The 12,617-nt window shown below is 40.9% G+C and overlaps 1 protein-coding gene across 1 annotated transcript; it reads left to right on the top strand.

The window, feature by feature from the left end:
- The first annotated feature begins 4,231 nt into the window (after positions 1-4,231).
- Positions 4,232-10,085, top strand: urp2 (urotensin II-related peptide). The gene is made up of 5 exons (XM_086129428.1): positions 4,232-4,638; positions 7,040-7,342; positions 8,701-8,735; positions 9,522-9,666; positions 10,015-10,085. Exons 1-5 carry the CDS (start codon positions 4,551-4,553, stop codon positions 10,083-10,085), a joined length of 642 nt encoding a protein of 213 aa, XP_085985554.1. The 5' UTR covers positions 4,232-4,550.
- The last annotated feature ends 2,532 nt before the right edge of the window (positions 10,086-12,617 follow it).

Below are 12,617 nucleotides of genomic sequence, written 5' to 3' on the forward strand. Positions count from 1 at the left end.
CCTGACATGTCTTTTTCTATTTTTTTTTCTTTTTTATACCACAATTTCTTTCTGCCTTAAAAACGTTTTAATTGCTACATTAGGGGTACTGTGGTCATTATATTTATCGTGGGGATTATAAATTGTCCATGAGGGCTAAAAAAATAAATGAAAAATGCCCTCTGTAAATTATCCGCAGTCCCGAACATTTTGAGAATCCCTGGATTAAATGCACTACAATTTAAAAGTATTTTTTTCTGCATCAGTATGAAAAAAATAGAGTCCATAAGTCAGCTTTCAAGTAGTGCCCTACTTCCCCATGCACGCACGCACACATACACACCATGAAATTAAATGATAATTAATAAAATGCAGGCGGTTTGCTGACGTAATAGTTCACACATCTGCCTCACGTTCCAAAAAATTCTACATTGGAAAATAAACATTTAAAATGAAACCTCAAGAGCTTAAATCTTTTTTGTTTTGTTTGTGTGACATTATTAGTTTATCTTCTTTTTAGGAGACAAGTTGCATTGTGTTGCCCCTTGGCTACCTGGGGGAAGTATAATACAGATACATGGATACACGGTACATGAAGACAGACTTCTGTTCCTCAGTAAGCCACAAAAATGTTAGTCTTTCTATGCAGAGGATAAATCACATATGCCTGTGAATGTGAGTGGTTGTTTGTTAATATGCGCCCTTTTGCCAAACTTCAGCAAGGATATTTTAGATTATATAAACAGGATGGATGTTTTTCACCACTGTGTTAATATGGAAAATGGAGTGAACACATAAACACACGCAATCACACATGCGGAAACTGTCATATCAAAGGTTACCTCACCACCAGTGTCATGCACACACACACACATGCATGGGCCGTACCCTTCTCGCCTTTCCTTTGACACGCTGTAATAGATTCCGCGGCAGCTCCATGCCGTGGCTAAGTGGCCTCACCTTTCACTGAAAACAAATCACTCACCCGCTCAGTCTCATTGTTTCTCTCTCTCTCTCTCTCACACACACACACACACACACACACACACACACACACACACACACACACACACACACACACTCACACACAAACACACACACACACACACACACTTTTCATTTGTGACCTTCCGTTTTTCTGTCTCCCATGGGTGCTCTCTTCTTCCTCGCCATCACTTGGCCTGCCATCCTTTGAGTCTTATCACATACCCTCCTCTTTTTTTGCTTGCATTCTTTTTTTTTCTAAATGCATTTTTCCGCCCCTCAGACAAAATACATTATTTTGAATGGCCACTAGATCGTAATGATAAGGATGAACGTAATTGTCATTTTGGGGGAAACTTTTACTGGACAAAGAAGAACCTTGTTTGGTCAAATTAACAACATGTAAGAATACATTTAAAATGTACCATAAAATGTGGTCAAGGTGTTATCAGTGGGAGAAGTAATGAAGTCCAAATACCTTAGTAGATTTTTCAGGTGTCTGCATAGGCTACGACTTGAGTATTTATTTTTCTTATGTTTCAGTTCCGACATTACAAAACAGGTTTATGGAGTTTTAATCCTTACTTGGTCAAAATTAACTCGTTTCTTGAATCAAGTCAATCAAGTACTGTACTTCAGTCAATTTTAAAGTCAACACTCTTTTTACTTTTAATTAAGCATAGGAGTTGCATAAGTACTTCCACTCTGACCTTTCACAGTAAGTAGGCCTAGCTGTGCTTTTACTGAAGAACACAGTGTGTGTCAATTTCCAAAAAAAATGTAATGAACAGTTCCTGTGGGGGTTTTTAATGGTCATTTCATTAAAATCAAAGGGTTCATTCATTCCATTCATCTTCCGAACCGCTTCATCCTCACTAGGGTCGCGGGGGTGCTGGAGCCTATCCCAGCTGTCTTCGGGCAGTAGGCGGGGGACACCCCGAATTGGTAGCCAGCCAATCGCAGGGCACACAGAGACGAACAACCATGCACACATTCACTCATACCTAGGGACAATTTAGAGTGATCAATCAGCCTGCCATGCATGTTTTTGGAATGTGGGAGGAAACCGGAGTACCCGGAGAAAACCCACGCAGGCCCGGGGAGAATATGCAAACTCCACACAGGGAGGCCGGAGCTGTAATTGAACCCGGTACCTCTGCACTGTGAAGTCGACGTGCTAACCACTGGACTACCGGGCCCCCCAATCAAAGGGTTAATTTCATAAATGAAAATATGATGCATTCTGAGAAAGGCCCTGTGTCCAGAATCAAACAAATGACCTCAATTAAGTGCTTTTGCTTGTGTTCTAACCCTCAAGTGGTTGTCCGTGGTTTGGGCCTTGTAAACAACAAGACTGCCCTCTTGTGGTGCGGGTGTGCATGGTGTGAGTGTATCTTGCCCTCGACTTTTTTAATGCCTTTTACCGGTATAATGTGTGTTTATATACAAGTATATAAAAAAAGATCATTCGAAATATATAGGCACATGTGAAATATGTCGATTATACGCTTAATTGGAACGACAATAAAGTAAGTGACAATAGGAAGTCCAGTTTGGGACTGTTGAAAATGTGATTTCGAATGTGTTGCAGGCTAACTAAAGCACATACACGTAACTGAGTGTGAAGTGGCTGATGGGCGACTATTTTGTGACTAAGACTGTATGACATGACATATGCCATCAAATTTCGGTAGAACACATCTAAATTTGACGCACCACAGAAAAGACATAAATTGTTTAAAAAAAAACATCCATCCATCCATTTTCTGATCCGTTTATCCTCACAAGGGTGTCGCGGGAGGGTATGTGGGGGGCGGGGGGGCTGCTGCAGCCTATCCCAGCTGTCTTGGGGCAGTAGGTAGGGGATACCCTGAACCGGGTGCCAGCCAATCGCAGGGCACACAGAGACGGACAACCATCCACGCTCACACTCACACCTAGGGACAATTTATAGTGTTCAATCAGCCTGCCATGCATGTTTTTGGAATGTGGGAGGAAACTGGAGTACCCGGAGAAAACCCACGCAGGCCCGGGGAGAACATGCAAACTCCACACAGGGTGGCCGGAGCTGGAATTGAACCTGGTACCTCTGCACTGTGAGGTTGACACACTAACTACTGGACCACCGGGCCACCTGTTTCAAAATAATAAACAACTAAAATCAAAGTATGAATATATTTCAATGTTTGAGGGGTGTCCTCCTGGACCTTCTCCATAAGGAATTTGCAGTTATGAGGCTACATAAATATGGGACATATTGAATTTGTGTTCATTATTCCCTTTTTGTCCCAATTTTTATTTGGTAGCATTTTTAAAAACAGTTTCCTAATTTAAAAACCTGTTGACCCCCCCACCCCCCCACACACACACACACCCACACACCTCCACCCCTTTCTTTTCAGAGTGCGAGGATTGATTGAGTGGATGTTCACAAGCAAAATTCTCTTTCCCCAGCAACTGACATGCGTGCGGGCACACGTGTATACACACGCACACACACACACACGCATGCACGTGCACACGTACACGCGCGCAGACGTATGTTCAATTTATCAAAATCATTTATCTTTTTTCATGCAGGGGGGAAATGCTTATTTTGGGTACCAAGATCGTCACTCCCTTCAAATTCCTATCCGTGACATTAATCAGCACAAAGAGTCACCCTTTCCTGTCTTTTGTGTCTTTTGGACAAGTTGTCCTCTGATGTGCATCACACTTCTTTTGTGTGTGTGTGTGTGTGTGTGTGTGTGTGTGTGTGTGTGTGTGTGTGTGTGTGTGTGTGTGTGTTGTGGCGGGAATGAGGACCGTTTTGGTTTAAAACAAACCCTGTATAGTGTGCATTAGTGTACAAGTTGTGTTTTAACAGGTTGAATGTACTGTATTTGTATTTGCCATGTGTGTGTGTGTGTGTGTGTGTGTGTGTGTGCGTGTGTCTCCTCATGCGTCAGAGGGTCTTTCTGTTACTGTGCTCCTGAGCAAACATATTAAGAACTAACTAATCACTGCTTCCACAGCCCAAGGTCATACACACAAACACACGCACACACACGCACACACACTAAAGCCTAAGCACACATTTACAACACGATATTGGATCTCAAAGCTGGCTGCCAAAGTCCCCAAATGTCACCAATCTATTGAGAAGCAAGAGGCGGAGCAGCTTGAGCCGATTGGTGGACCCAGATTTACCGCTTGGTTGTCCCAACACAGAATTTTAAAAAGGCAAGTTTTTCGAAGAGGAGACGAGTGCCGCCGACAAACTCTTGACAAGCCTTCTTCTTTAAGAGGCGCATCTCTGAAACTTGAACCAGCAGTAAGGATAGAGAAGATTCATTCAGACAACTAGAAAACTATTTAAATATATCGCTGCGTGGACGAACACCGAATCTTGGTTGAAATAGTACTTTTTCTTTTTTCTTTTGAAAATCTTCCATTTTACATATATTTTTGGGGAAAATACACACGAAATGATGATGATCAATGGACCGTCTTCAAAATAAGACAAAACCAAAGAATCCAAAGACACACCAAAAACCTAAATCGTCTTTTCATTTTTCGGCCTTCCCAAGTCATCAAAGAGATCAACGATGCTTTGTCAAGCTGCAAAATTGCCGTTCCTTCCTGTTATGATGTTGATTGTCACCACCCAAGTCTGGGCAGCACCGACAGAGAGAGGTAAAGAAGCCTTTTCAGGCCGTTAAACGGTTGCTAAACATCAATGTTGTTGTTGTTTTTTTGACTAATCTTTTCCAATGTTGTTAATTCTAAAACCGAATTTATCTTGTTTCATCAATTCTCTGGAGTTTAAAAATCACAAGTGCATGTATGTAAATTGATGACAAGACCAAGAAATTGAGGATTAAGGTAGAACACATGATATCAGAGCAAATCCCCACATAAAATTCAAATAGAGCCTCATGACTGCTATTGACGGAGAAGGTGAGGTTCAGAAAAATCTGATTGAATGTTTTGTGTGTGTTATTGTCTCACATTTAATGGTTTTGCAGAATATTTAATCCTTTGATGAGGGCTGCTTGGACCATGGTTTTTGCTCACATATACCTGTATATACAGTATATTTTTTTTCTTTAAATGAGGGATCTGCAATCCTGTCCCTCCCTTGTTCCAATTTGATCTTTGAATCCAGCTAACTCAAGTGTCATGAGCCAAACGAATAGCTTTGACAGTTTTCATCGTTCTTATGGAAGGACAGAAACATTTGGATGTCAGTGAGCTCAGCCACTTTGCAATAGATATTTTTCATATAGCTACAGGATTCTTGTTTTTCACAACACAAATGGATTTAGTTTGTTCATTATTTATTGAACAGGTAGGCTAGCTTGGTATGTCACAGTGTGGCACTTGAGTCTCTGTGGCTCAGTGCGACAGTCAGCATTTCTAGCTGGGGAAATACAGTAGAGCGGATGTGAAGACAAGTGGGGACAGAAAGCAAACCTTTCACTTACTGAGTCCGAGTCACTGGAGGCCGTCAATCCAGGTGAGACGACGGCAGAATATTTGCTCAAACAGGCAGGCAAAGCAGAGCGGGAGGGAGATAGATGAGGAACCGGTGAGGAAGAAACTGGGAGATCAGTCTTAGAAGGAATGTTGGAGAGATTTGCATGAAGGTGACAAGGAATCTGGCAGTGAGGTCGAGCTGTGTGTATAAGATCCATGCATATGGTTTCCATACTGCTTATCCTCTTCTGGATAACGGAAAGCTGGAGTCGATCGTCGCTCACTTTGGCCAATAGGGAAACTACACCATGGACTAGTCATCAGGCAAACAGTGTGCGCTTACAGTATACAGTGATGCCTGTACAATGATACGAGTCACCGGACTTACGGGTTATTCAAGATATGAACCGTTGTTCAAGTTTTTACTTGCCAGTGGAAGTGTACTGTCAATCTAAACAGCAACAGAATTACACTTTGTTTATTTAAAAACAAGGAAAGGCAGCTTTATTCTTATCACACAATGTGCTTCACATGATAAAAAGTACAGTTAAAAGTATTTGCAATCAATAGAGTTAAAGAAATTTAACAGCAATGTAAATAACTAAAAGCAGTTCATTAAAATGACTAAAAGAGTGTAAGAAAATGATTTTAGAAATGCTCTAAAAAACTTTAATCATATATATGGGAAAAGTGCATCGTTTTGAGCCTGGATTTTACAAACATTCACAATTGGGGCTGACTTCACTTCAGTTGGCATCTTACCATGTCAATGCAGCATAACGGCTAAATGCTGCCTCACCTTCTTTGCTTTGAACTCTGAGTTCCACTAATCGATGCGGGTCTGCAGCCCTCAGAGCCCTATTGGGTTTACTTTCCATTCACATTTCTTTAAACAGGAGCCAAACCATTCAGCGATTCATAGACCAGTAGCAGAATCTAAAATATATTCTACAGCTAGCTAGTTTAAGGCCTTTAGTATTGGAATAACATGTCCTGATCTCTTTGTTTTAGTTAGAATGCATAACAGACTTTCAGTCCACGAGCTTAGTGAAGTGTTAAATAGCATTTTTGTTGCCTTTAAGCAACTGACTGAACTCAAGTAGTGCTGCAACACATGTAGACACACATAATACCACTCACAGAAATATATTCTTGATCCGCAGCAGAGAACCATCAGTGCTGTACTGATGAGCTCAGACGAGTTGAGACATCTCAATGAAAAGTATGCATATCTGTCTCATACTGCCCTGGTGGCCATTCCATTGATGCAGTGTGGCAAAAACAGTCATGTCCGTACATTTTTTTTCATGAAGTACAATGTAAGGGAGTGTTATATTTCCTTAATAAAATACACATTCTAATACATTTTGTTGTTTGCATGTAGTAATGGCATTTATATTCATTTTGATGGGTGGTCCTGGAACAAATGAAGCTTTTATCTCAAGGCACTGGTTGATTGCAAATTAGCAACATCAAGCTTAATTGCAGGAGAGCAGCAGGATGGAGCACAGAATGTGACAGCTTGAGTTGTTACTTTTAACTAAATCTCCAAGATTCTTGCATTGACAGGAGAGCAAATCATTCGAGGCAATGACTTCTTGAACATTTGTTTCCCTAGATCACATGAAACCTCCAAGTCTTCTTCCTACTCATTTTCATTTGTCAGCTGCACCGCCAAGGTCTTCCGCCTTTGGTCAAAGCGAGCTCCTCAAACAATGGCGTGTGAACGGCAGAGCGTCTGGGACGGAAGGGACGAGACGAGGAGACCGAATCACCTCCAAGACTGCTGGCCTGAGATACCATTCGGGGGCAGACGGTTCCGAGAAGCGGGTCCAGATACTAAAAATGATCTCAGTTCTTGAGGAGATGCATCGGACGTTCAACAGTACACTGAGCACAAGGATCACCTTCCTGCCAAGAGGTTCGCATTCTCACACATCATGTGGCCCTGATCCACACTTGAAAATCCAGAGAACTTTTTTTTTTTTGGGAGGGAGGGCAAAATAACAGTAACCCTTAAAGTTACTGATCATTTATTTCTAGCATGTTTTTCAATATAAACATCTCTACAGTGGAGCACAATGCTAGCTGGCACGGTTCTAATCGTAAATCCAAATTCAGATTTAGATCAAGGCTATGTAGCACTATCATTCATGCAGAGTCACTTGGAAGATTTATGAAGTGTATCAGAAAAGTCCAGGATGTCTACAAAAAGATCCGTTCAGTATTTGCTTCATTCATTGCATGAAAAGGAATGATCTTGTGACAGGGTCACTCGCAGCTGCTTCACCATGACAACACCCCCACAGTGCCCTGAGCATCTGACAGTTCCCTGCGGAAATTAACTTTGCCTGGTTCAAGCAAGCCTACTTGTTCACCTGACCTGGCTCAGTTTGGGTTTTTTTTTTCCTTTTTACAAAGCTCAAGGGGGTCATCAAGGTGACCCTTTTCAAAATACATTATGTGGACAAAGTCAAGATTTTTGTGACAAAGACTGTGGAGGATCCAAGAAGAATCATTGCAGGAGTGCATGAAGATGTGAGAGTGTGTTTGACTTCACAGGGGTTACTTCCAAATTAAAAGTTTATCATTTGGATTTGAAATGTAATTTTTGTAACACCAGCCCTGGAACCTTTTTGACACGCCTCGCGAAGTGTCCATCAGCGGCTGTTCACGAACCAACCTCGTCGTTTTCATCGTAATTCCAAGATCGTTGTACTTTTTTCATTTATAACATACACATATTTCTGCTAACGGTAATGACACTTATCCTGTGACATACAGACATAAATATATTCCTTGCTTGAATGTATGCTTCAGATTGTCTAAAGTTAACCGTGCTGTGGCGCCATGACAGTTAGCACGTCCTGCCCCTACTGTAAATAGTTGGCAAACACATGGAATTCGCACTGCTACCCTCTGCTGGCGGTTTGACTTATTATCATTCCTCAAAGTGCTTGTGATTTAAAGGGCCAGCACATCAGACTCATACCACCAATGAAAAAAAATCATAAAATGACTCAACGCTACCTTGGCACTGAATGCTTTGGTTCTAATGGACTTCTTGGCATAATGGATGAACTGCAATGCATGAAGTCAATTCAAGTCGAGCTTTATTGTCAAATACAGTATGTTCTATGATTAGCTTCTAAACTAAGTAATGACCTGGGTGCTAATAAACCAATGTTCTTTGAGATTGATCTACTGGAGATGATATGAAATGAATTTCACAATGATATCATAAATAACTTTATTTGATTAGCTTATTTTTCTTTTCAGGAAATGCCAGAAATCCAGGGCGAAAAAATAAAATGGTAGGTGACTTTTAATCACGTTGCAAATAACAAATGACCGGATTTTACGCAATCTAAGAAAGTACAATTGCCTCCCAGAAACCCCACTTTTAGCCAAGTCATGGGTAGATAAAAATAATGTGGGGCGGTTATGTTGATAAATTGACTATGGTGTCACAATATGCAAATGCACTTTTGCATGTGATGAGTAGGTGTGCACACCGCACTAAAATCATCCATTCATTTTCTACTCCACTTACCCTCACGAGACTGGCAGGCGTGCTGGAGCCTATCCCAGCTGTCTTCGGGCAGTAGGCAGGGTACTCCCTGAACTGTTTGCTCGCCAATCGCAGGGCACACATAGACAAACAACCATTTGCGCTCACAATCACACCAAGAGACAATTTGGAGAGCCCAATCAACCTGCCAGGATGTTTTTGAAATGTGGGAGGAAACCGTAGTACCCGGAGAAAACCCACGTAGGCACGGGGAAAACATGCAAACTCCACACAGGAAGGCTGGAGGAATCAATCCCTGCACCTCTGCTGTGAGGAGGACATGCTAGCCAGACGACCACCATGCCACCCATACCAAATAAAATGTCCTTATGTCCCTTGTATTTTACATATGTCTATCCTTTGCATCTCTACCTTGAGGCATCATAAACAGTTCAGTGTTTATGAAAGTCTAGGATTGGTCCAAATTAGGATTGTTTGTCCTTTGCAGAGGTCAACCACGTTGACAGAACCCAGTTGTAGCACAACCCTGCCTATTTTTGTTAATTGTCTTTCATGGTCTTATGATGAGGCTGCAGTGATGTTGACCACGGTCCTACCAGCAACCACTGATAGCACAGCTTCCAGGGCGAGTGCTGGCGTCGTCGTTCCCAGCCTTACCGGCCGCGTCTCACGCAAGTCGCTTCCACCACAGTCCAAGAAGACCAACAAAAGAGGTAACAAAGGTTGCAACTTTGCTTAATTATTTGTGCGTGTGATCGTTACATTGCTCTGACTTTATTCCATCTAGTCCTGCTCTTAAAAGTGAAAAGAACACAGCTACTGTACAACATATTTGCAATCTGTAAAACCAATATTTGAGTCACAATAGCCAAATGTAAAAGTTTCATCAAATTCCAAAATTTACATCATGCAGTGGTGCCTTGAGATACGAGTTTAATTGGTTCACTGACTAACATAAATAATTAGAATGTAAAAACAGAAAACGATATGTGCATCACGATTTAATGCTGCCATCCAAGTCATTGTGTTGCTCAGTCTGGTGTGCCCACTTTGGCCACCAGGAGACAGTATTACGCAGTCAAATAGACACGAACCAGAAGTCATCCTTACTTCTGAGGCCCTATCCCACTGAGGGGCGAACATTTGTGACTGTTGGTGATGGTAGCAATTGCATGTTCACATCAGGGTTCATTCAAGGTTGCAAACGTTCATAAAACGTACACCAGCAATTTAAGTGGGTTTTTTTTCTTGTCACAAGGAAAATTTGAACACAATTCCTGAAGAAAATGCAACATTCGCTACCTTCGCAAACACTCACAAGTGTTCTCACCCCACAGTGGGATAAGGAGGTTAATGACTCACTAAATTGCAGTAACATTAGACACTTTTAAAGAACAGATGCCTTTGAGTAATTAAATATCCATCTATGTGTTGGCTGCCCCACTGTTTGTGTTGAAATATCAGTTCCTTCTCAAATCGCAACTATTGATGCTAACAATAGCATGTCTGTTGTGCTGTTTGCTAGCGTTAAGCTAGACTGCTATAATCTTATATATCTTTGCTTCATGTTTCCTCCGACAGTAAAATTAAACTGGGAGGGGCATCAAAGTTTCTTTTTTAGGAATTGTTCAATATTTGCTTTTTTGAGAAGTGTGTTGAACTGAGTCAAAGCAAAACGACTTGCATCTCAAAAAACTTATGTCAGGTCAGGTAAATCTCAAGGTAGCACTGCAAATTCGAAAAATTACTGAAATTGGCGACAATTCACTAGCCCTCTTGTAAATACAAAGTGATGGACAAAAAAAAAACAAGAAGGATTACTGATGCTAACAAAGTTTGTTAGTGTGACCACTATTCTCTCCAAGTTTTTTTATTCTTTGTTTTTTCTTCAACAGTGTGCTTCTGGAAGTACTGCTCCCAAAACTGAGTTCCCACGTAAACCCATTGTGAGCCACTTTTCGCTCCCTTTATCCATCTCCTTTCCTCTATGCATCCATCCATTTGGCATTATGGCCTTTGCTTTGTCCTAGTTACTTTTGGAAAAAAAGAAGTAACTATCACTTGACCAAAGTGTCGCCTAGCTTATGCAAAGTTTTGATTCATTCCCTATTCTCCATGCATCCATCCAGCCAACCAGTTTCCATACCTATCCTCTGGGCTCGCGTTTGACCTCTGCATGCTAAGCAACAGTTGCTTGGACATCAGCAGGCCACCACGGCGGCGCCAACACCGACATAGACCTTTTTATCCAACTCGTTAATTAACAAAACTGACTGATCAAAGAAGACGATGTGTGCACAAGGCTCAGCACATGGAAAAAAAAAAAGAAATCTCCATTTAATACCACCCCCACCTGCCTACAGACAGATGCACGTTGTTTTTTATGTGTATGCCTTCTTTAAATAAAGTCCTTTTCCAACATGCCACTGGCAACAATATAAACTGATTTTATGTTTTATTTTGAGCTTAATTTGTTGTTGTTAATTTGTGTAATGACTTCATAAACTCAGTCAGTTGACTAACAATACAACAGAAAAGGCAATATGGATCATCACACTGAGTTTATATGTAATCGCGTCGTAGGAATAGTTCAGTTTGCGCTCAGTTTGAGCATAGCATTACTGTCTACTTTGACAAAGGCTCACGCAGTAAACCGAGTGCTGGATTCCCGGAAATGAAGCAGATGAGTTTCATACAGAGCATTTTCAAATGGAAGAAAACTGAGCAGCTGTGCAAAATCTGCGGCAAAAGTGTAGCCAGAATAAGCCAGCTGAAGAGGAATCATATAAAAACAAAGTTCCACTGTGCTGCTAATTTTTTCTGAAAGAGAGCTGCAGCTAGCGAGTATCGTATATTACTACATTTTTTAAATCAGAGATGCAAGTAAACGTTTCTGCACATTTTTTTGTGCTGATCCCGAATCTGACCTCATTTTTTTACAATTACAATAATACTATAAAACCAATAATACGTGTGGCAGTAATATCTCTGAATATTTTTTATGAAACATAATTGCTATAAATTACAATGTATGGTGAAACCCACTTTGCATAAGCTTATATACAGTCGGTAAAACTTATAAACCAAAAAATTAAAATAGCTCGAAAACCCAATGTGCTAAAAAAATGGGAAACTTTTTTTTTAAATCAGTCTGAAAAATACATCTCTGATTCAAATTTGCTGGTGCCAAGCGTAATCAGCCGAATTTCATGGATGACGAAAGAAATTGGAGAATAATTACTGAGCTTTTTGGCAACATTATATTTAAAAAAGATATGTAAATGATTAAGCGATGAGTAAAAATAATGACTGGTCAGGACAGTAATTAGATGTCGATTGTGACACGTCTAGTCTGAAACATTGGAAATTATTATTCACAACAAATTACACAAGACGGTTTTGTTGTCATTTTATGTCGGCTGGCATTTCAGATGCTCTATTCCAACACCAAACAACCTTTCGGCATGTGGAAGCTTGTTAAATTGATGGATATCCCCAAACAAGAACCCCTCCCCCTCCCCACCCCTGACAAAAACTTCACAATCACTGCATTTGAGATGCGACTTTACATAGTGTTGTTAGTCTTAGTGTTGTAGTAGTAGCTGTACATTCCTCATGTGGATGTTTCTATGGTAACAGATAAGTGTGTTTGCTGTTTGGATGA

The sequence above is a fragment of the Hippocampus guttulatus genome, chromosome 1 (assembly GCF_054856545.1).
Source record: "Hippocampus guttulatus isolate MCC_2025c chromosome 1, RoL_Hgut_1.0, whole genome shotgun sequence".
Taxonomy (NCBI): Eukaryota; Metazoa; Chordata; class Actinopteri; order Syngnathiformes; family Syngnathidae; genus Hippocampus; species Hippocampus guttulatus.

Bases quoted from the DNA above. Each gene is read 5' to 3' on its own strand.
- urp2 (XM_086129428.1), top strand. From the start codon at position 4,551: ATGCTTTGTCAAGCTGCAAAATTGCCGTTCCTTCCTGTTATGATGTTG. The intron at 7,343-8,700 runs GTTCGCATTCTC...TTTTCTTTTCAG, and splicing joins GATCACCTTCCTGCCAAGAG to GAAATGCCAGAAATCCAGGG. The intron at 8,736-9,521 runs GTAGGTGACTTT...TCTTATGATGAG, and splicing joins CAGGGCGAAAAAATAAAATG to GCTGCAGTGATGTTGACCAC.